This window comes from Triticum dicoccoides, chromosome 5A, assembly GCF_002162155.2.
Source record: "Triticum dicoccoides isolate Atlit2015 ecotype Zavitan chromosome 5A, WEW_v2.0, whole genome shotgun sequence".
Taxonomy (NCBI): domain Eukaryota; kingdom Viridiplantae; phylum Streptophyta; class Magnoliopsida; order Poales; family Poaceae; genus Triticum; species Triticum dicoccoides.
Window position 1 is genome coordinate 380,229,366 of NC_041388.1, and position 24,700 is coordinate 380,254,065.

At 45.4% G+C, this 24,700-nt stretch overlaps 1 protein-coding gene across 1 annotated transcript; it reads left to right on the plus strand.

Moving 5' to 3' along the window:
• The first annotated feature begins 14,389 nt into the window (after nucleotides 1-14,389).
• LOC119297374 (pectinesterase-like) lies at nucleotides 14,390-16,840 on the plus strand. Its single transcript, XM_037575186.1, has 3 exons — nucleotides 14,390-15,497; nucleotides 15,585-15,745; nucleotides 15,840-16,840. The coding sequence occupies exons 1-3, from the start codon at nucleotides 14,620-14,622 to the stop codon at nucleotides 16,538-16,540; spliced, it is 1,740 nt and encodes a 579-aa protein (XP_037431083.1). The 5' UTR covers nucleotides 14,390-14,619; the 3' UTR covers nucleotides 16,541-16,840.
• Nucleotides 16,841-24,700: the final 7,860 nt, after the last annotated feature.

Genomic DNA, 24,700 nt, shown 5'->3' on the forward strand with positions numbered 1-24,700 from the left:
CTAAGATCATGCCGCCACCCATGTTGGGTAAAAGTATCCCTCGTCATAGCCTCCAACCATGTACACACCTCCGTAAACAGGTCTCGATTCTCCATGTGTTGTAGAGAGGACCATAAATGAAGAGCTCCGGTACATCTGTAGATAACCTGCATAAGAGAGGTACTTTTATCGTTGAAACCTTATCATTTCAACATAGCCAAAGCGACCAAATAATGCAAGAGCTCCCACCCCGAGAAGAGTTCTAAACCTATGATTAATCCCATATAACGCGTTGCCAAATACATTAGCAACACTACAAGGAGGATACAAGCCAGAAGTTAATTGGATGACTGACCATATATAACAAGCCAATTTGCATTGGAAAGTTTTATTGTCTCATCATGGGTGAAAAATACACATTACGAACTTCCATGCCAATTCCACTTAATAAGGTTATCTTTAGTAAAAATGACTCTGTTGTCGACGAAGATACCATGCAAAGATTTTTTTTTCTTAAGAGATATCCTCATCTTCTAGATCTTCTTGTTATTATCCACTGGCACATCAGACTGGATTAACACTCTATACATATACTCCACTGAGAATTATCCATTCCCATGTAGGTTCCATTAGAATACATCAGACCCATATGACAATTACACCATGGACAACTGCTGGAGCATGAGGTTCCACGATTGGAGTCTGGGTCCAATTAAATCCCTTCTGAACGTCATATTTGACGAGAATGATTCCAATACCGTGGCGATAGTATCACCCTTGTGACGCACAATGTTGTATAGAGCCGGATATTGTTCCCGGAGTGTGGCATTTCTTAGCCACTTATCCTCTCAGAATCTAATTTTCGAGCCGTCCTTAATCGAGAAGGATCCATAGCAGAAGAAACATTTCTTCATAGCCATTAGCCCCACCCAAAAGTGAGAATCCCTAGGCTTCCAGTATACTTGGGATACTGCCTTGGAACCTACATATTTCCTCTTGAGGAGGGTTTGCCATACACCGTCTTCCGTCAATAATTTAAACAAGCATTTCCCGAGGAGGGCTCTATTCTTAACCTCAAGGTCATGGATGCCAAACCCGCCTTAGTCTTTGGGACGACAAACCACACTCCATTTAGCTAATTGATATTTACATCTCTCGCCATCTCCTTGCCAAAAGAATCTTGATCAGAAATAATCCAATCTATGTAAAGTTCCTTTCGGCAACTAGGAGGAGGAAATCATATATAGTGCCATATTACTTAGTATTAAATTTATGAGGACCAATCTTCCGCCCATAGACAACAGTTTACCTTTCCAACTGCTAAGTCTTTTTTGCAGTCTCTCCTCGGCGTGTTTCCATTCAACATTTGTGAGCCTTCAATAACTTATTGGTATCCCCAAATATGTGATCAGGAACTGGCCCAACCCGCATCCGAACAGGTCGGGATACAAGTGTGCCTCGTCTTGAGCCTCCCCAAAGAAAAACAATTCAATTTTATGAAAATTGATCTTAAGACCCGAGAGTTGCTCGAATGCTGATAAAATTAATTTCAGATTTCTCGCTTTCTCAAGGTCATGATCCATGAAGGGAATCATATTGTCGTCGTATTGAAGTATAGAGAGACCACCATCAACTAGATGATTTACTACCCATCAATTTGGCCATCAACCTTGGCACGCTCAATCATGACCGCTAGCATATCCGCCACTATATTGAATAGCATGGGCGATAGTGAGTCACCTTGTAGCAATCCCTTCTTTGTTTGGAAATAGTGGTCAATGTCATCATTGACCTTAATGGCAACACTGCCTCCAAAAATAAATCTATGAATCATAGCACGCCAATCTGCAGAAAATCCTTTCATTCTAAGAGTCTGTTGAAGAAAGGGCCATTTTACTTTTTCATAAGCTTTTTCGAAGTCAATTTTGAGTACCACCCCATTTAATTTTTTCCAATGTAATTCAAGGATTGTTTCATGAAGGATAACAACTTCATCTATGTGTCTACCTTGCATAAAAGTTGTCTGTGAAGGACGAACCACATGTTCAGCAACCGAATTCATCCTAACAGTCGCAACCTTCGTGAATATATTAAAACTAACATTAAGGAGATAAATAGGTCTATATTGTTGTATCCTTTCAGCCTTATTAACCTTAGGTAATAAAATAATCGCACCGAAGTTTAAGAGAAACAAATCTAGTTGGCCATCATGTAGGTAGCTAAACAGAAGTAGGAGATCCGGTTTGATGACTTCCTAGAAGTTCTGATAGAACTCTGGGAAAACCATCCGGACGTGGGGCTTTGTTGTGCTCCATTGGCAAAACCGCCTTTCTAACTTCCTCCTCGCAATATGGGGTTGTTAGAAGGATGTTTTCCTCATTAGAGACCTGGGGATGTCATCTATTCGTGACTCATCCATCGAGAAGTTTCCTTCTTCTGGGGCTCTGAACACATTTTTACAATAATTCATGATATAAGTTTTAAGTTACTCATGCCCCTTAATAGTACCCTCATCCTGTTGTAGGGAATGAATAAGTTTCTTCCGGTGTCTGCCATTGGCGACTCCATAGAAATATCTAGTGTTCAAATCACCTTTTAGGATAAAGTGAGAATTAGAATTTTGGTACCATTTGAGTTCCTCTTCACGCAGTATGCTAGCTATATGTGCATTTGATTGACTCTTGATCTTGATTTCATCCTCAAATAGAGGTCTAACTTCTGCCAAAACTTCTAATTCATCAATGATAGATGAAAGACGAAGCTTCTCCTTTTTGAGGATGCCCACCGTGTGTCTAGCCCAACCACCAAAGAATTTACTTAATGCACGCATTTTGTTCTTCCATTCGTGTATTGGGGTATGCCCGGACATCGGTTTCTCCCTTATCTCCTTGACCATGTTATGAAAGCCTTCCCGGTGCAACCAACCAAGTTCAAACTTGAACTTGCATCTATGTTGTGGTCGTGGCAAACCAGTAGTTAGGAGAAGGGTGTGTGGTCTGATATGGCCTCAATACGAGGTAGAGCACGAACATATACCATAGGAAATTTAGATTCCCAGTTGATATCCATTAAAACGCGATCTAGTTTCTCATATGTCGGTTCTGGAAGACTGTTTGCCCAAGTTAATTGTCTTCTAATCATGGAAACCTCTCACAAATCTAGACCGCCGATGAGAGCCTTGAAAAAGAAAGGCCAATGATTATCCAACCTACCACGGCTTTTCTCATTGGGACATAGAAGCAAATCGAAATCCCCTCCTATAAGAATGGGGCAGGGATTACCTTTTGCCAGATTAACCAATTCACGGAGAAAATCGGCCTTGAACTCATCCTGGGCTGCCCCATACACAGCGACGAGGGTCCATGTGAAGTTATCAGCCTTGTTGCGGATGTGGAGTTTAACGTGAAACTCACCATCCGAACTAGTCAACACATCCATAATCCATGTGTTTACGCCAAGTAAAATGCCCCCAGAACGACCTCTAGGAGGTCGTGAGACCCAAGTGAAGTCTATCCCGCCAAAACTACGGTCAAGCAGACTTACTGAGAAATCCCGTCTCTCCGTTTCAGAGATAGCAAAAAAAAAACTCAATTGCATTCCCTATTATATTCCGCAGTGAATAAATGTTTAGCCAAGTCACAAACAACTCTGTCGTTAAAAAACATTCCATTCAATGGAAACAATAGGAGATTTAGATTTACTATCTTTTTTTGAACGTGTGTTCTTTGATTTATGTCCGAAGGCTATAAGCTCTATCAAAGAACCAAGCCCGGGTTCATCTAGACACATGTCCAGAGACTGTAAGCTTGGAGTATACCTATATAGTTGATCGTTCACTTTTGTTATACAAATGACGCACTTTCAACTGCAATCTAATATGTTTCTCTTTTATATAAGATTTTGTTATATGCTTCATATTTTTTAATGTTTTTAAAGTGTATATCAAGAAATACTCTAACATTTTATTTTCATTAGTTATAGTCGTTTACGTAGCACATAATAATACATTTTTTAACAAGATTACCGGAGCAACACACGTAGATCATCTCGTTAACTTTACACTGCACTCCGTTCGATTTTTGCCAAGGAAAAATTGTATGTTTAAACAAAATACTCACCAACATATTGCATGTGCCAAATGCTCCACGGTTGTGATATTCCTAGGTTGTGGCGTACAACGATGTTAAAGGACTTCGTCGAAAAACATGCATGACTCACACCCTCCATTGATCGGATCAAGGTCTCTGCCGAGGTTTCGAACAAGCGTTTCAACTCTTCCAAATGAAAAAAAAAGACCAGATTTAAACGTACGCCGTCCCTGTCTTTTCCCTCCTTTTCCTTATCGTCCTTAGCATCTTTCGAAGTGCATGCTTTGGCGCAATGGCAAAGAGCGACAAGAACTGACGCGCCAACCAACCGATTCGTCCCAGTCCTTCCCAGCGTCTCCTCTGTTGGGAACTCGAGTAGTGCCATGGACCATCCTCGCTCTGCCTAGCTAGAGATCACAACGTAGTAACGAACAATCCCAAAAGATTGCGCGAATCTGCAGCTGGTGATTGCACTGCTGGCTCTTGTACTTGCAGCTGGACCATGCTGACTCAGAGCAGCTGGGGTTTGTACTTTGTACTAGGCCCCATGGAAGTTGGCTCTACTCGTCGTCTCGTCGCGGCACACCAGCTCGATCGATCACAGGACAGGAGTACCCGTTTGCTTAGACTTCAATCCTGGGAGCAGCCAGCGTCTGCAATGATGGGCTAATTAGCATGACTCAGAAAATGGTAGCAACTCAAGGCAATGATTAACTAGTTGCTTTTTGGTAAAAAATTACCACAATAGCTAAATGTGAGTCCTGGTTTTTGTATTTGGGTCAGTCGATTTTTAGAGAAGGAAGAAGGAAGCATCGGAGATGAAGAAGGAGACGGCGAGGCCGCCGGCGCTGGGGAAGAACACCCCCACTATCTAACTTAGGGTGGCGGGTGCGGTTCGCCAGAGAAGCACCCTCACTATCTATCTTAGGATGGCGGCCTGGCAGGTGGGGTGCTACTTCGCCGGAGTTTTTTGGGTGGTCGCAGGGCTTAGAGGGGATGGCGGGGGCGGCGGCAAGACCGGCGATGGGGGGTGGTTCAAGGGAGGGCGGTGCGGCGAGAGGTGGGACATGTGGTGGGAGTGTCGCCGGTTGTGGGCGGCGGCAGCAGGCGGCGGGAGGAAGATCGGGCATGATCTGCTTCCAGGAGGAAGGTAGATGGAGGAAGAAAACGTGAGCATCACCGTTCGTTCGTCATCCAACGGCTCAAATTGATCCTAACAAATCGACTGACCCAATTCAGTTTTTCAGGCGACTTACATTTAGCCAGTCCAAAAAATTACAGGAAAATTAACATTAGGGCATATCAACGCTACAAACCAAGAATAGAAAAGGACATTGAAAAATCCGACAGGTTTTCAAGATCAAGGTTTGCAGGCACATGCTCGGAGATTCTCCGGTGCAGCTGGACGGCAAATGCTGCGAGAAAATGCGTGTCCCTCGATCTCGCTACACCGATGCCGACTTGGATTAGGACGCGCTCGAGGCTTGACGCGTCCTCCTAGCTTCTGCTGCTTTGGGTGGGGCAGAGCTAGTTTCGGGCAAGGAGAGAGGTCCACCCACGTAGCCACTTCCTTTCCACGCAATACACCCAAATAATTGCGACCTTCTCCATCTTCCTCACGCACGGCCGGCCTGATCAGCCGGAAATATCGTGGCTACTTACACCACGTCCGACATGGGCACGGCCGCCACTACTAGCTAGGCTTAGGCTTAGGTGATGAAGAAGCATCCATCACACACGGAGTTAAGATGGCAGCAGAGTGGAAAAGTGCAGCGGCATCGTTCCGTTCGGCTAGCTAGGAGCCGTGCTGTTCGTCCAAGTGCTGTAGCTAGCTAGCAAGTTCGCGGTCGTGGCCGTAGGTGCAGTTCAGTGCCAGCTGAGTCGATGTGAGCTAGCTCGACGTACGTACGGTTCGCGCGCGCTCAACCGGTCGGCACCACGCACAGTGCTGTGTGCTGATGCCTGCCTGCCTCGGAAGTCGGAATGATACTCCCTCCATTCAAAATATAGTGCGTCCGCGCTTTTTGAGATTGAACTTTAACCATAAATTTAATGAACGAGACCGACTGCGGCGGGAGAAAAAATTACATAATTAAAAACTTCTTTCGAATACGAATTCACTGATATAATTTTTGCTCCCGCCGCAATCGGTCTTGGTAGTTAAATTTACGGTCAAAGTTAAAGCACGGGGATAGAGAAAACACTACATTGTGGAATGGAGAGAGTAGATCGAGCTCTGTGACAGGCCACCTACCATGCATGATCGCAGCATATGCCAGCTGCGCTGATGCCGACCGGCTGGGGTTAACGCAACGGAACTGTACTCAACCGGTATATCCCGTTAGAGAGAGGTCCTATGAGAAAATCTATATCCCGTTATAGAGCCCAATTCTTGGGGATTGGTTCTCTCCCACTTGTGGACCGCATGATACGGAAGAACTGGGCGCCGTCAAAGATCAAGTTTTTTTTGCTTGGTTAGCTACACAGATAGAATTTGGACCGCAGAGACTGGCCAAGCAAGGGTGAGAAAATTGTGGTCTTCTGTCCTCTTTGCAAAAGGGAACAAGAAATCGGGACTCATCTCTTCTCCAGATGCCGGTACACCCTTAGGCTTTGGAACATGGTGGTCGCAAAATTTGGGCTTGTCCATATCGATACATCTTCGTGGCACTTAGACGGCTCCGTAGGTGATTAGTGGGATCGTAGAACCGACATGAACACTCACCATGTTTGTGTTGTGGGCAATTTGAAATGAGAGGAATGCTTGCATTTTTCGGCACAAGAGTGCACCGCTGTAACATCCCCAGCATCACACTACAGTAATCTTCTCCTAATGAAGGTCATGTCATCATGATCATCATGCCAAAAGGCCACTTGTCCAAAATCTGCTTCAAAGTCAAATTCAAATTGCATGTCAAATATTTGCTTCTTCTTTCATGAAAACTAAATGTTCATCAGGTGGCAAATAATCATTTGTTAATATTGGTGGTGAACCAACATTTTTGTAAAAGGTTTGAGTGGCCTAAACTACTTAAAACAGTGACCTAAGTAAATAAATTAAATGCCTTTTAATTTATAAAATTGGCAACTATTCCAAAAGCCTCCCAACCTTTTTGAGGCAGTGCACTTTAATTCTTTGAGATTGTTTTGGCCAGTGGCATAATTTTGCAAAGTCAATAGTGGCTAAAGGCAAATGCAAAGGCTGCAAAAAAAAGGGGGAAAAGGAAAGGAGAAAAGGAAAAAGCTGAGGGGAGAGAAAGCCCCTGCCCCACTTGGGCTTCGGCCCACCCGCGCTAGCTGGCCTAGCTAGGACGGCCCATGCCCCCTCCCCGGTCGCTCTCCCCTCCCTCCTGTTCCCCCGGTGCGCACCGCTACAGGGGCTCGTCGCCGCCCGACCACCTCGCCGGCAACGCCGCGGGTGGATAAAAGCCTCCCCCTCCGGCTCCTCGAGACCTCCCCCACCTACCTCCACCCACTCCTAGATTCCCCTCGCCCTCTCCGCCTGCTCGTTGCCTCTCCCCTCGTTCCCCGTCCACCACCGAGCGCCACCGTCGCCATGGCTGTGCCATAGCCGCGGCCACCGGCCACCCCGCGCCTCGCCAGCACGTCCACGAGACGCGTCGACGACCTCTACCTCGACTACGCCTCGCCATTGAGCTCGAGGAGCACCGCAGGCCACGGGTCGAGTCGTCTTCTTCCTCGACGGCCGCCGACGATCCCCTTCCTCCCCGGCGAGCTCTGCTGCTCCTAAGCCACCAAGGGTCTTTCTTGACCGCTCGGTGAGCTCCACTCCGTCCTCTCCCCTCTCCTTCCTCGCCTCACCGCGCCCCTAGCCGTAGCTACCGTCCTGGCCGTAGCGCGCCTCCGCCGCCGTGCTCGTCTCCGTCGTCCTCGTCGATGTCGTGCTCACCCGACCTCGCCACCGTGCTCTGGGACTCGCCAAGACCCCGTAGAGCCTTCCCAGTAGTCCTCCCGTGCCCTCCAGCCGCAGTTCGCGCGAGGGCCGAACTCCGGCGTCCGCTCCGCCGCTCGCCGCCGTAGCTTCCGGCCGTTTACGGCCGCACCGCTCCCATAGATGGATGCGGCGTTGAACGCTCGTCCAAACGAGCCTAAGCACGCCCAGAACGGAGCGCCGTAGCGTTCTTCCGGCCAAGTCCGGCAAGCTCCGCCGCGTTTTTGGTCGCCGGAGTTGTCTCCGGCGCCGGCCGCCGACGTGGCACACCTGGGACCACCCCCAGGGTCGCTGCCAGCGGGCCCTATGGCCCCCAGTTGACCGGGTTGACCCAGTCAACTGCTGACTGGGCAGCCCAGTACCACTGACGTGTAGGCCCCACCACATAATTAAGCTAATTAAAATGGTTTTATAATTAAAGGTAATTAGTTTAGCTAATTAGTCACTGACATGTGGGGCCTAACTGCTAATTAACACCCTGTTAATTTAATATAACCCACTGTTAGCCCTTTGTCTATGACATGTGGGACCCATTGGTCAGTTTGACCTGGTCAGCGAGTCTGTTGACTGCTGACGTCATCAGCACGTCATGTTGACGTCATTTTATCCTTTCTGTTAATTTAAATAAATCCAGAAAATGGTTTAATCTTTAAAAGTTCATAGAAAATAAACCGTATCTCGGATGAAAATGTTTTCTATATGAAAGTTGCTCAGAAAAATCCAACGAATCCGAATACGCGGTCTGTTCATCTGTCACATGCCCCTAGCATGCTGAACATGGAACTTTCCCCCTCCGGTCATCTGTCTGACACAGGTCCGGAACCGGGAAAACATTCCCGGTTGACTTCCCCCTCGCCGGTATCGTGTAGCACCACGTTAGAACACGTCTAGCTCTGCCTGTTGTCCTGTTATGCTATGTTTGCTTTTTATTTACTGTTTCTCCCCCCTCTTCTCTCCGGTAGACCCCGAGACCGATGATGCCCCTGTGTTCGACTACGTCGACGACAACCCCTCCTTGCCAGAGCAGCCAGGCAAGCCCCCCCTTTGATCATCCCGATATCGCCCATTCCATTCTCTCATGCTTGCATTAGATTTTGCTACTGTTATTGTTTGCTCCTATTCTGATGCATAGCCTGCTTTTGTATCTACTGTTGTACCTTACCTGCTTATCCTAAACTGCTTAGTATAGGTTGGTTAGTGATCCATCAGTGACCCCCACCTTGTCCTTGTTGCCCCTGCTTCATCATTGAAGACCCGATCAACGGGATTGAAGACCAGGCCCCGGCACCGCACATCACTTTCCCCTTAGTTGTTCGACACTGCTGGGTTACTATCGAGTGCCGAGGGTGAGACCTCTACAGCACTTCTGATGTTAACCCTGTAGTGTAGCTATTCGGTCGTGGTCATCGAGGGTGATTCCACCTTAACCACTTCCGATATGACTCTGTCGTGCAACCCCTCAAGTGTGAACCTCGAGGGTGATTCCTCTTACGTTCATCTTGATGATTACATTGAGTGGAATTCACCGGGGGTGATTCCTCGGGTTTTCCCCTTGATGTTTAAACACACAGTTACTATGGTTACTATGACTTTACACTGAACCATGTTACTAAAGACGGGTCGACCCTGAGGGGTGCCCGCGCGAGCATAATTGCGAGTGATGAGGAGTCGGGTTGACCTGGAGGGTGCCCGTGAGATAATTACGAGGCGTGGCCGGGCATTCTTAGCCCTTGCCACAAGTCCTCGAGACGGGGCAACGGGGTCACATCTTTCGTGAGTCTCTGCTTGTTACCGCGCGTTCCTAATCCACTACGATTTGGATATTTGATCCGAGGGGCCTCTGGCCTGATAGCACTAACCATCACGTGGGCATAGTATGGGCGTTCTGCGTCGTGTACATCAGCCGAAGTTTAATAGATGTCAGCGACGGAGCGGCGCGCGCCGGGTTGGACTGGTAAGCTCCTGCCTTTTTAGGGAGGTAGCTAGGTCTGCTCACCGGCCGCCCAGCAACGTGCAGGAGTTCCCGGGGCGATGGCCCATGACCCCTGGGGGCATAGGTTTAGTCCGGCGTGCTTGACCTCTCTATTAAGCCTAGGTCGGGTTGCGGCGTATTGTTTGGCCGAGGCCGGGCATGACCCAAGAAAGTGTGTCCGGCCGGAGTCAATCAAGCGTGGTGGGTAAGTTGGTGCACCCCTGCAGGGAAGAAAACATCTATCGATAGCCTGTCCTACGGTAACGGACACTTGGAGTTGTATCCCGATCGATACAACTAGAACTGGATACTTTTGATGAGAATTGGATTGTGATGATAATTGGATAGTATGGCTCTGGGATTTCTTTCTCGCAGGGAGTCGAGAAAGGATCTCTGGCCGAGGTTGATAACACTACTACTACTTTACTTTATGCTACTCTACTCCCTCCTGTTTGCTGCAAGATGGTGGTTTCCAGAAGATGCTAGTCTTCGATAGGACTAGGCCTTCTCTCTATTCTGGCATTTCTGTAGCCCAGTCCACATATACAGCCTTCCTTTGATAATGTTGCATCTGTAGTGTAGATCCTTGCTTGCGAGTACTTTGGATGAGTACTCACGGTTGCTTTGCTCCCCTTTTTCCACCTCTTTCCATTCTTCTCGGATGCTGCAACCAGATGGTGGAGCCCAGGAGCCAGGCGACACCACCGACGACTGCTACTACCCCGAGGGTGCCTACTACCACGTGACGGACGCCGACGACCAGGAGTAGTTAGGAGGCTCCCAGGCAGGAGGCCTTGCCTTTTCGATCAATGTTGCTTTTGTGCTAGCCTTCTTAAGGCAAACTTGTCTAACTCATGTCTGTACTCAGATATTGTTGCTTCCGCTGACTCTTGTGTTTTCGAGCTTATGTATTCGAGCCCTCGAGGCCCCTGGCTTGTAATATAAAGCTTGTATTATTTTAATTTATGTCTAGAGTTGTGTTGTGATATCTTCCCGTGAGTCCTTGATCTTGATCGTACACATTTGTGTGTATGATTAGTGTACGATTGAATCGAGGGCGTCACAACCGCCTCCGATTGTCATGAACATCATCTTGGAGGAGGCTAGGCTTTGGATCACCGCAGGTGCAAAGAAACTAGGGAAATTTTTATTGCGTGAGTAATTGTCATATGGTCTTGTATGGGCCGTTTGTAAAACTATATTCCCCTATTAATTAATAGATGAGGCAAATCTTTTGCTTCCATTTCAAAAATTGTATATATCTCTCGCTTATAGCGAGTATGCCTTCCATCTCGTTTGAAACATTTTTGTTGTTTTTTTATGTTCGGTCGCAAAGAAGATGCTCGCTCGGTCGTAAGTTTTTCTGGGTTTTTTCTGTTTTCATCAAACTGGGCCGGTTTTCAATTTTTTTTATTTTCAGTCTTTTAATGCTTTTCTTTGGTTTTTTATTTCTTTCTTCGGTTTCTTCGTACCTTTTCTTTCCTTCTTTTTAAGAGTTATTCTTTGTGGTTGTCATTGGTTTTTATTCGGTTTTAGAACCTTTTATTGAATTGTTTCCTATCCATTTGTGTGTTGTGTGTTGTTTGTATAGTTTTTCCTCGGTTTTTCCTATGTACATTTTTATATACATATTAATCATTATTTTCATACATGGTAAAAATATAATATATGATTAACTTTTTAAATAATCTTACTGTGTCTACATGTTTCGTATACATCAAGAAAAATATTAAACATGTTTAACATTTTTATACATGATTGCATTTTAAAATATAATTATTAACATTTCTTGAGTACATGGTCATCATTTTTTCTACATACATTTAACAAATTTCAAATGCGTGATCATCATTTTTCAAATAATTGTTCAAAAAAAATTCAAATTCTTGATTAACATTTTTAAATACATAATCAAATTTTTTAATACTCCTACATTTTTCATATACGTGATAAACATTTTCTATATACACATTTAACTATTTTCAAATGCTTGATCATAATTTTTCAAATGTTTTATAGAGTTTTTTTGTAATATAGATATATTTAGAATATTTTAAAGTATAAACAAAAGCTAAAAACGAAACAGAAAATGTAAAAAAACAAAAAGAAGAAGACTGTGGCCTTCCGCACTCTTGGGCCGGCCCATCTCGGTCTCCCATTCAGCGAGGGTCTACTCTCTCGCTGAAGGCGATGGATAGGGGCGCCCCTTATTAAGAGCCCAATAGAAATTGGCGTTTTTAGAACCGCAAGGTCGCAACCCACATACAACGGCCTATGGGCTGCAATTATGATATTGGGCCGGAGAGAATCAACAAGGCTTCTGCTATGTTAGATTTTTGTACTTGGCTCTAGAAACAAATTTTGGACTTGAGCCAACGCTAAAGGCAACACACATAATCAAACAAAAATATCATGCATATACTGTTTTTTTTTCGAAACCATATGACTATCAAATGTATTTCCATTCAAGAAACAGCCACATACTGCAAAGTTCGTGGCATCAAGGCGGAGAAAAAGAAGAGAGTAAAACCCTAAACAATTATAAGCATCAAAACACGAGGTCGCCTACTATGAGCATTAATGTTTGCATCACACCAGTAATTCACCACACATATTACGAAAAAGTTGAATAGAAGTAAAAGCAAAGTGAGGCCGAAGGAAACACATTTTCAGCAGCATCCTGCAGTCCTATTCCCAATCGGCGCCGATCCATGTTTGTGAGCAAAAACATATTGAATCACCAACTTTTAGATCTTTCCGTCTGCATTCCTTCGACAGCATCGCCCAAGTTGATGGGACTACACATTGTGAAAACCACGTTGGTAGGATCATAAGGGGTCCCTTGTTGGAAATAAGCAGCATTACATGTCTTCCCCATTATCCACACTAAACCCACTGCCCTACAAAGCAACAACAAGTGTTCCTTCACTGGGGACGTATAGATCCCACCTTCAAAAAGATCATATGTGTAAGTAGGGGGTCTCTAGAGATTCAAAGAGGACAACACCACTTGATAGATAAATCTTGCTAAAGAACATCTAAATAAAAGGTGATCACAATTTCATCCCGAGTGCAAAAATGACATTGGTTATTTCCTGTATGCCCCTCCAAATCAAATTATCCTTTGTCAGTATGATATTCTTCAGCAGCAACCAAGGAAAATCATGATCTTCACAGGCACTTTGATTTTCCATGGGTTTTTTTTTGCAATGAACAACTGCCAACGCCATGAGCTTTAATACAAAGATCTAGCTGAAAATTGCAGCCATTCAACTTCCATTTCACCCTATCTCCAGCCTCCCTCAATTATATATTAACCAACCTATCCTGCAATTATTGCCATTGCAAAGCGGTCTCTGCATGCAATGTTCTCCTGAGCATGGTTAATACTATAGCTAAGAGCCGACTATATGGGGTTACCATGTCATTTATAGTCAACCTAACAGCATACTACTATTCACAACCATTAATACATGGCCCACATCATTCTCTCACAAATGTTGCTGGGCTCGTGCTACAGGCGGCTGTAAGCTCGTAGCCGCTTCTCTTCTTTCTCCTCTCCTCTCTTCTTTCTTCAACTAGGCACAAATCTGACGTGACAGCTTCTATAGTCCACCTACGTCACCCTATTGTACTTACTCACTCTATCTAAAAACCAGTCAGCGTGATGTCATGATGTGTTTAACTGTCTTCTGCTTGGAGAAGGTAATATTGTATAGTCTAGGGAATTGAGAATACTTTCTTTTCTTTGAAAAGGAGGTTGAAACCCCGGCAATTGAGAATACTTTCTTTTCTTTGAAAAGGAGGTTGAAACCCCGGCAATCGAGACATATTCCCTTCGTATCAAAATTTAAGATGTTTTGTAGGCTAGTTTAGCCCACAAAATATCTTACATTTTAGTACAGAGGTAGTAACATGACAACATATATATGTATGAGTTTATTTTGATAATGAAACTCGACCGATCCCTACGTTGCCCAAGGGGACGAAAATAAGTGGTGAACAATGTGTGTCAATTAGGAGAGGCAAGCTAGCGGCCAATGTTTTTTTCGAGAATACCTCGAGAGGGGCAGGGGGTTCCTGCATTTCATTAAGAAGAAGAGAGTTGGTCCAGTTTAGAAGAAAAACCGGACCTGAAAACCTAACATTCTTGGCTAATCAGGGAAAACCGAATGAAAACCCAAAAAGAAGAGAAAAGAAAACGAGAAAAAAGAGGCACAAGAAACTTGGGATGGGGACAAGACAAATGCTAGCGGCCATTGTTGCGTGGCGGGACTACTAGTACTAATCAAGGATCATTGGAAGAGCCAAACATAGCCTCCACAAACGTCTCCCGGCCCTTCTTTCCCTGGAATTTAACTGTGCCCAAATAAACCCTCCTCCCCCCTTGCCCTCCGCCCCCTTTCTCCAATCCTCTCTGCCATGTCCGGTGTAAGGCAGAGAGCGAGAGAGAGGAAAAGAAGCAGCAAATAAAGGAGAAAAGGTTTGTTGCAGCAGCAACAACAACAGCATAAGGGGGGCAATAAACCGGTCGACCGACCATATCGTCGGGGTCGGCGTTCGGCGACTTCGGCCCGCTCACCGAGCGCCGCAAAGCCGAGAAGGCGCGGCAGGTGAAAAAGCGCATCATGATCGCCGTAGGGACCATCGCCATTATACTCATTGTTTGCGGCATCGTCGTCACGTTGAACGGGAAGCAGAAGGAAGAAAAGGACGGGTCATCCAGCAAGAAGGGCTCAAAGGGAAAGTCCGATGGCGGCGGCGGCGAGGACGGAGGAGGAGACCTCAAGGCCGTGAAGAAGACCATTACGATGATGTGCAAGCAGGTGGACTACCAGGGCGTGTGCGAGGAGAGCCTGACGAGGTGCGCGAAAGCGAACGAGTCGTCGCCCCTGGGCGTCCTCCGCTTGGCCGTCAGGGTGATCGGCGAAGCGTTGTCGGAGGCGTTCGACCGCGCAGAACTGATCCTGACCAACGACCTCCTCGTGAAGGGCGCCATTGCCGACTGCAAGGAGTTCTTCGGTTACGCCAAGGAGGAGCTCAACCGCACGCTCGCTAGCATGGACGCCAATGACAGCATCACCAAGCAGGGGTACCAATTGAGCATCTGGCTGAGCGCGGTGATCACGCACCAGGAGACGTGCATCGACGGCTTCCCCGACGGCGAGTTCAAGGACAAGGTGAAGTTGATGTTCCTCAAGGGGAAGGAGCTGACCAGTAACGCGCTGGCGTTCATCGAGAAGGCGGCGACGTTCCTCGCCGGCCTCAAGCTCCCGCAACGCCGGCTGCTCGTCGAGGAGAAGGGAGCGGCGCCACGGCGAGCCGAGCCGGCGCTAGGGAAGGATGGCATCCCGGAGTGGGTGCCCGAAAGCGAGCGGAGGGTTCTCAAGGGCGGCGGGTTCAAGGCCGAGGTCAAGCCAAACGTGGTGGTGGCCAAGGACGGCAGCGGCCAGTTTAAGACCATCAATGAGGCGCTCATTGCCATGCCAAAGAAATATGATGGAAGGTACGTACATATACATGCATGCATGATTGCATGTCCGTCTGAAAACAACGTTCATCTAGATGTATGAACTCGTTCCGTGCATCCTAGATATGTCATCCAACTGAAGGCGGGTGTGTACGACGAGTATGTTACGATCACAAGCCAGATGCCGAACGTGACCTTGACCGGCGACGGTTCCAAGACGACGATCATCACCGGCAAAAAGAACTTCGTGGACGGGATCACGACCTTCAAGTCGGCAACCTTCAGTAAGAGACGCGGCCGTCACTCAGCGCCCACTTGTTCATTACTAATTCGTTGTCGACGGGCACGTGCACGTTGCTGACTAATCCGTTACTGTAGCCGCGCAAGGCGACGGGTTCATGGCGATCGGGGTGGGGTTCGAGAACACGGCGGGCGCGGCGAAGCACCAGGCGGTGGCGCTGCTGGTGCTGGCGGACAAGTCCATCTTCCTCAACTGCAAGATGGACGGGTTCCAGGACACGCTGTACGCGCACTCCAAGGCGCAGTTCTACCGCAACTGCGACATCTCCGGCACCATTGACTTCATCTTCGGCGACGCGGCGGCCGTGTTCCAGAACTGCATCATCACGCTCCGCCGCCCGTTGGACAACCAGCAGAACATCGTCACGGCGCATGGCCGCGCCGACGCCCGGGAGGCCACGGGGTTCGTGCTGCAGAAGTGCCAGATCGTCGGCGAGCCCGCGCTCACGGCGCCCGGCCGCCCGCCCATCAAGAACTACCTCGCCCGCCCGTGGCGCGAGTGCTCGCGCACCATTTTCATGGAATCGGACCTCCCGGCGCTCATCGACAAGGCCGGGTACCTGCCGTGGAACGGCGAATTCGGGCTCAAGACGCTCTACTACGCCGAGTTCGGCAACAAGGGGCCGGGCGCCGACACGGTGGGGCGCGTCAACTGGGCAGGGTACAAGAAGGTGATCAGCAAGGACGAAGCCAACAAGTTCACCCTGGGGAACTTCATCCACCCCCAGCCGTGGATCGACCCGACCGGCACGCCGGTCAAGTACGACTTCTTCGGATGAGGGGGGTTGCGAGCGCGCATGCCGTAGCCCGTTAGGTATCCATCGGAAGGGGGAGGGGGCAGCGCCGGGGTGCATGCATCCTGAGTTGTTTGTCACCATGCATGCATGCACGATCGAGTGGAGCGCGTGCGGGCGAGCTTTGTTTGTGGGAGATGTTTGAATCTGGCGATCTGCGCGCGCATGCATGCCTGTCTAGTTTTACTTTGTGTTGTATATACTGGCTGGTATACGCGTTTCTTGTACTTGTACATGTATTCCCCTGATTACGACCAAAATTTCGACAATGGTAGATTATGGACAAGGAAGATGATCCCCACAAATTGACTTTTCCCCCCAAAACCCTAAAAACCTATTTGGCGATTAGGGCAACGGTGGCCTTGGCGGTGCCCGCGGATCCTATCAGCAGAGTGTGTCGGTGACTGATCAGGAAGATAACTGCATCCCTTGGTCGTGAAGGGTAACGCAACAACTACGCTCCTTCTCCGCGCTCGGCTAGGGTGCACATGGAGAAGGCGGTTGGAAAACTCGACATCTTGAAGGAAGAAGCGATGTTCGTGCTCCACCACAATGGTTGCTGGCGGACAAAGTTCTGCACTGGAATCGATTCCATAACAAAACGATCTCCAGTGCCTTGCGTCTAACTTCGGGAAACCCTGGGGGGCTGTTTATCCATCCTCTTGGAGAAAACAAGTCTATCGCTAAATTTAAGGCCAAACATGATCGTGGTTGTGTCTGGGAGGGATCGCCCTCGCATATCAGTAAGCATGCAGTGATCTTAAAAGATTTTGAGGCACACATGTAGCCATCAGTACTCATATTTGATAGGTTGTAGATACGGGCAAGGATGGTGAATCTACCCTACAATCTGAGGAATGATGCATGGGGTTTGGCGATTGCACAGTAAATTGACAAGCACACAACCTTGGTGCATATCGATCAGGTGGGCGGGTTCTTGAGAGCACGAGTCACAACTGATGTAAAGAAACCCCTACACCGATAGATATTGATTGGTTCGGCCAAGAAGAATAAAAAAGATTGGTACACCATTGAATATGAACAGGTTCCACGCTTGTGCTTCTCTTGTGGCTGCCTTGGGCACTTTGATTTGTTTTGCCCTACGTCGGGAACAAGAGACGAGACCGCTGACCTACCATTGAAGTCAAGTCTCAGGGCGTCTGAGGATTGTAAAAGGGCTAGCTCTGATGATAGCTCGACTAAAGAGAGGCAAGAAACTTAGAACAACACAAAAGAATATTGAGAATCAAGCGATTGTCAGAGGGAAGGGAATGAGGCGACCTCCCCACTTAAGAGTAACACCCAGAACAAATGTAAGGGAGGTCTGCAGCTTAATCAGGTGCACCGCCCGGTGAATGCTCAATTAAAGCTACTCTTGATAGAGCCTTAGTGAATGCTCAGTTCTTGAGTTTCTTTGAGTTTGCAAGTGTGAAACACATTGGTAGTGATGGATCAGATCATTGTTGTGTGATGGCTGAACTCCGGACTAGTGCAACAAACAAGTCTTCACGGACGCCTCGTGCTTTCCGCTATGAGAATGTCTATCATTCTAACGCATAGTTTGGAAATATTGTTCGTGATATGTGGCATGCGAAAGATGGCCAGGAGGGTCTGCAAGGAATTGTGAATGCCCTGGGAGACATCAAAAGGAATTTGGGATCTTGGGGGGGGGGCGATAGTTCGACAATTTATCAAAGGAAGTTCGCAAACTCCAGCAACGTCTTGATCTTCTCGGCGCTTCCTCAGTTCGTCAGGGTCAACCAGAGAAGGAAAAATTACTCGAGACGTTGCGGGAGGAGGAAGTTTTGTTCAAACTACCCTCGCAAGTGCTTTGGCTGCATGAGGGGGATCAAAACACGTGTTATTTCCAAGATCACGCGGCTCAATGCAAAGGGGTTAATCACATTGACTCACTGGAAAGGGCAGATGGGCAGACTTGTGTGGAACCGAAGAGGTCAAAGAGGAAATCAACAACTTCTACCAATCTTTGTACCAGTCCCAAGGGTACGGACCCATGAATGATTTGTTGGACTTTGTAGTTCCTCGGGTTACAGAGGCAATGAAAGAATTTCTCGAGAAAGATTATGTAGTCGAGGAAGTTAAACTGAAATGGCACTACCGAAGGCTCCTGGATTTGAATGGGTTGTCATTGGTTTTTACTAGCAACATTCAGATTTTCTAGGCGATGATGTCACTCAAGCTATACTGGAGTTTTTCAATGGAGGAGAACTACATGTGGGCCTAAATGACACGGCTATTACATTTATCGGGTACGGTGATGTCTACTATGCAACCTTCTTCTTGTAGACTCGTGTTAGGCCTCCAATCGCAGAGTTTTGTAGGACAGTAGCAAATTTTCCCTCAAGTGGATGACCTAAGGTTTATCAATCAGTGGGAGGCGTAGGATGAAGATGGACTCTCTCAAACAACTCTGCAACCAAATAACAAAGAGTCTCTTGTGTCCCTAACACACCCAATACAATGATAAATTGTATAGGTGCACTAGTTTGGCGAATAGATGGTGATACAAGTGTAATATGGATGGTAGTAATAGGTTTTTGTAATCTGAAAATATATTAAAAAAAGCAAGGTAGCAAGTAGTAAAAGTGAGCGAAACGGTATTGCAATGCTCGGAAACAAGGCCTAGGGTTCATACTTTCACTAGTGCAAGTTCTCTCAACAATGATATCATAATTAGATCATATGGCAATCCCTCAACGTGCGACAAAGAGTCACACCAAAGTTCCTATCACAGAGAACATAAGATGAAATTTCTTGTAAGGTACGAAACCACCTCAGAGTTATTCTTTCCGATCAATCCATTGAGCTATTCCTATAAGTTGTCGGGAAACGCAGTAATTTCAAAAAAAAATCCTACACACACGCAAGATCTATCATGGTGATGCATAGCAACGAGAGGGGAAGAGTGTTGTCTACGTACCCTCGTAGACCGTAAGCGCAAGTGTTATGACAACGCGGTTGATGTAGTCGAACGTCTTCATGATTCGACCGATCTTAGCACCGAAGGTACGGCACCTCCGTGATCTGCACACATTCAGCTCGGAGACGTCCCGCGAACTCTAGATCCAGCTAAGTGTCGAGGAAGAGTTTCGTCAGCACGACGGCGTGATGACGGTGATGATGAAGTTACCGGAACAGGGCTTCGCCTAAGCACTGCAACGATATGACCGGGGTGGATTATGGTGGAGGGGAGCACCGCACACGGCTAAGACAATTGTCAACTTGTTTGTCTATGGGGTGCCCCCCTCCCCCGTATATAAAGGAGTGGAGGAGGGGGAGGGGCCGGCCCTCTATGGCGCGCCCAAGGGAGTCATATTCCCACCAGGAGTAGGATCCCCCCCCCCTTCCCTAGTTGGATTAGGAGAGGAAGGAAGGGGGAGAGGGGGAAAGGAAAGGGGGGGCGGCCCCCACCCAATTCGGAATGGGCTTGGGGGCGCGCCCCCTCCTAGGCTCCCTTCTCCTCTCTCCCACTATGGGCCAATAAGGCCCATATACTTCCCGGGGGGTTCCGTTAACCTCCCGGTACTCCGGTATATTCCTGAACTCACCCGGAACCATTCCGATGTCCAAACATAGGTTTCCAATATATCGATCTTTATGTCTCTACCATTTCGAGACACCTCGTCATGCCCGTGATCCCATCCGGGACTCCAAACAAACTTTGGTACATCAAAATAGATAAACTCATAATGTTGATCGTCGCCGAACGTTAAGCGTGCGGACCCTACGGGTTCGAGAACTATGTAGACATGACCGAGACTCATCTCCGGTCAATAACCAATAGCGGAACCTGGATGCTCATATTGGTTCCTACATATTCTACGAAGATCTTTATCGGTCAAACCGCATAACAACATACGTTGTTTCCTTTGTCATCGATATGTTACTTTCCCGAGATTCGATCATCGGTATCTCAATACCTAGTTCAATATCATTACCGGCAAGTCGCTTTACTTGTTCCGTAATGCAACATCCCGTAACTAACCCATTAGTCACATTGCTTGCAAGGCTTATAGTGATGTGCATTACCAAGAGGGCCCAGAGATACCTCTCCGATACACGGAGTGACAAATCCTAATCTCGAACTATGCCACCTCAACAAACACCATCAGATACACCTATAGAGCATCTTTATAGTCACTCGGTTACGTTGTGACGTTTGATAGCGCACTAAGTGTTCCTCCGGTATTCGGGAGTTGCATAATCTTATTGTCATAGGAACATGTATAAGTTATGGAGAAAGCAATAGCAGTAAACTAATCGATCAAAGTGCTAAGCTAATGGATGGGTCAAGTCAATCACATCATTCTCTAATGATATGATCCCGTTCATCAAATGACAACTCTTTGTCCATGGCTAGGAAACTTAACCATCTTTGATTAACGAGCTAGTCAAGTAGAGGAATACTAGTGACACTCTGTTTGACTATGTATTCACACAAGTACTAAGTTTCCGGTTAATACAATTCTAGTATGAATAATAAACATTTATCATGATATAAGGAAATATAAATAACAACTTTATTATTGCCTCTAGGGCATATTTCCTTCAGTCTCCCACTTGGACTAGAGTCAATAATCTAGTTCACATCGTCATGTGATTTCACACCAATAGTTCACATCTTTATGTGATTAGTTCACATCTTCATGTGACTAATACCCAAAAGGGTTTACTAGAGTCAATAATCTAGTTCACATCGCTATGTGATTAACACCCAAAGAGTGATCATGTTTTGCTTGTGAGAGAAGTTTAGTCTACGGGTCTGCAACATTCAGATATGTATGTATTTTGCGAATTTCTATGTCTACAATACTCTGCACGGAGCTACTCTACCTAATTTGTAACATCCCGATTCTCGGAATGTTTAAGAAAAAAAAAATTCCAAAAATCAAGGCAAGAAATTTCATTGTTTTATTTGTTAACAAAGCTTAAATTGGACTTTTATAATTTGGAGGATTTAATTTGATCTAATGGGAACATAAATTAAATTTGAGTTTTGTTCTTTTCTTCTAGTTGGGTTTTATCTTTTGTCTTCAACACATTTAAACATGTGAGTCTGCATTTTTGTGGATTTCTTGGATTGTTTGATATTTGTTTCAGCTTCTATTAGTTCTCTATATTCTCCAACAAGAGAAGTCAATTATTTTCCATCTGTTAAACTCTAGGCCAAATATCCTAAGCCCATTCTAAAACATCTTTATTTTTTCTATTCCCTGTTCTCTCAAGAGGAATGGGCCAAAGGCCAACTTTCATTTTTTTTTCTCTCTCACTTGGACCTTGCTGAACTGGGCCAACACCCAGCTCTCCTAGCTAGCACTTCCTCATCTCAACAGCCACCACGCATGTTAACTGATGCCCTTCCTTTAATTACTCCTCCCTGCCTATTTCTCTTCACTTCCTTTCTCTCTCAACCAACGCCTCTTCTCCTTCCTCTTCCTTCTTTATGCTACCTCCACACACACACAGAAGAAACATACAATACAGAAGAGAAACAGCCCTCCCTCTTTCCCATAAATCCCATCAGTTTCCAAAACTGCAGCCCCTCCTTATTGTGCGCCTCCACCTTCTCTTCCACCCTCGCAAAAACAACTCCTGCCTCTCCCTTCCTTGTTCTCTCCAGAACACTCTTCAAAGAAACGGTGCTCCATGGACACCGGTGTTCGACCCCGATGAAGGAGGCCATCCCCATCCAAATCCTTGCGCCAGATGATACTCCTCCATGCTGCAGCTCCATTCAGAGAAGGAATGTGTTCCGTCGATCACACGCGAAGAATTTCACATGTCCGTCTACACTGTTCATCCAGTTCATCACACCGTTCCGTCAAATTTGGTGAGCTTCTATCAAATTCCTTTTGCACGCGTACTTGTCATCACTTAGTGTATCCCTTAGACATCATGATTCAACCTATCTATGTCGTTGGCCGCGTGTGTCCAAAACCGAATTCGATTTGATGGCATCGGCTTGTCTTTTTATTTTCTGTCCATCGAATGATCTTGTGGTCAACATATGAAATGTATCTTGTGGCTGTAGAAACTTGGTGGTGGAGTTAGATTGTTGGTAGAATAGATATAATCATACCCGTTTTTTAGAATTCAACGGTCTTTCGAGTATGGTTAACTTCTATGCTAGTATGTTATTTTCATGTGTTCTTGATATTCTTATGAGTGTATGCTAGATATCTCTTAATTTGTGTGTCATGTTATTTATTAGATTTATTTAACTCTTGTTAAGATTGTTTTGGCTCGATAATTTGTGTGACCACATATAATTATTTTTATGCATGTGCACTATTTTTTATGAATCATTCTCATGTTTAGTGTTTTGTTAGATTTTGTTTGAGTTACTAAATATAGTTTTATGTGTTGTCTCGTGTTGATATTGTTTTATGTGTCATGGTGTCCTTTCTTATGCATGCGTACAATATTTGGTGAACGTTCTCCATGTTTATAATTTTGTAAGATTATTCTAAGCTTTCCTTTTTTATCGAATCATGAAATACTTCATATCTTGGTTATTTAATTTTGTTTAGCATGGTGATATCTTAAATATGGTTTACATATTCATTTCCATCCATGTCGCATATTCGTTTTATTGGTTTGAAATCATGGCATGCCTCTGATAGTTATTAGGCATCATTTGTAGGTGTTTTGCATAGTTTTCTTTATGCTAGATGTCAAATAAACTGCCTTATTGTTTGGAAATGAGTGCATTATAGTTTGTTGCATAGAATATAATTCCCAAGTTGTTCCTCTTCTTTCTAGATGTTGTTATCCATGATTTCATGGTTGGATGCTTTATGTCATTCATATTTGTATTGCTATATAGAATCATTCTGATGGAATAACTAGTTTATTGCATATTGATAATTATCATGTGTGTTTATTTATATTAGTTTATTACCATGCCGTGTTAACGGTTGCTTATAGTAGAATGCATGTTTGGTTGTATGCGTACCATGTACTATATCATTTCTAGTTTGTATTGTATGACTACACATTTGGTTAGCCTTGATTTATATTATATTAGTTTGTTGATATTGTGCATTCTTTTGTTGAGCAACTTCTTGCTTTATCAATACTATGCCATGTTGTTAGGATTGTATAAATAGATTGCATAACATGTGTGCAACAACCCGTGAGTTCTATGATGCCTAGGTTGTCCAGTTATGTATTAGCAAGTCTAGTTTGTACTAGGTAGAAATACATGTATTCATGTTATTGCTAGTATAGCACATCGTTTGATGTGATTGATGCCATGACCTAGATGTGTACTTGCTTAGTATGCTTTTCCTTTTTGCTTATAAGTCACAACTAACATGATAGTGTTGTGTGCTGATGCCATTCTTGATAGTCATGTTAGTTGATATTAACTAAGTTATCTCATAGTTATGAGTTGTACTCTATTGGTAGCATATTTTGGGATCTCGTGTGATGATCACCCATGCTTAGCATCATATCGGGTTTATCTTACTATTGCATTTGTTGTGTGCATGTCCTTTGTCATATCTATTATATCTAGTTGTTGCATTGTTGTATGTCTAGCCATCGTCATGCAAGTGATCTTTCAAGTCTTATGAAGTTCTAAGTGTTATAGTTGCCTAGTTTAGTTCTTCCTTGTAGATGTTTAACTTTGTTACATCTTGGCCTTAGGAGTGTTTTAATACTTGTTGATATGACTCTTATGCTTAGGACGAGTCATATGTCATGTCAGCAGAGTTATGCTTTGATGACACACTCAGTGTGTGTATCGTGCTTTATTATTGCAAGCATGTGGTGATAATATTGTTGTTGGTGGTCATTGGTATTAGTTGTTCTTTATTATTAAGACCATCTCCCAGTTTAGTATGTTGCCAGGGTCACTTATATGTTTGATGCTTGTGTTATTAGTCAAGACATATTTATAACTTATCATTCACATACCTTGTGTAATATGTGTCCTGTTGTTTAATTGTGTGGCCATAGTATTGGTTTGTTATAATGAAGTTGAGCTCATTTTACTCTAGTTTTGCTTTAGGATAGAATCTATATCCAAGTCAATTCATGTGTTGTATGTTGTTTCATTCCTTAAGTACTATGGTTTGTAATGTTGGTTGTTTGTCTTGTGGAACACTTGCTTTCGAATCA

Coding starts and splice junctions, on each gene's coding strand:
- LOC119297374 (XM_037575186.1), top strand. CDS start 14,620: ATGATCGCCGTAGGGACCATCGCCATTATACTCATTGTTTGCGGCATC. Junction 15,498..15,584: donor CCAAAGAAATATGATGGAAG/GTACGTACATAT, acceptor CGTGCATCCTAG/ATATGTCATCCAACTGAAGG. Junction 15,746..15,839: donor CTTCAAGTCGGCAACCTTCA/GTAAGAGACGCG, acceptor CCGTTACTGTAG/CCGCGCAAGGCGACGGGTTC.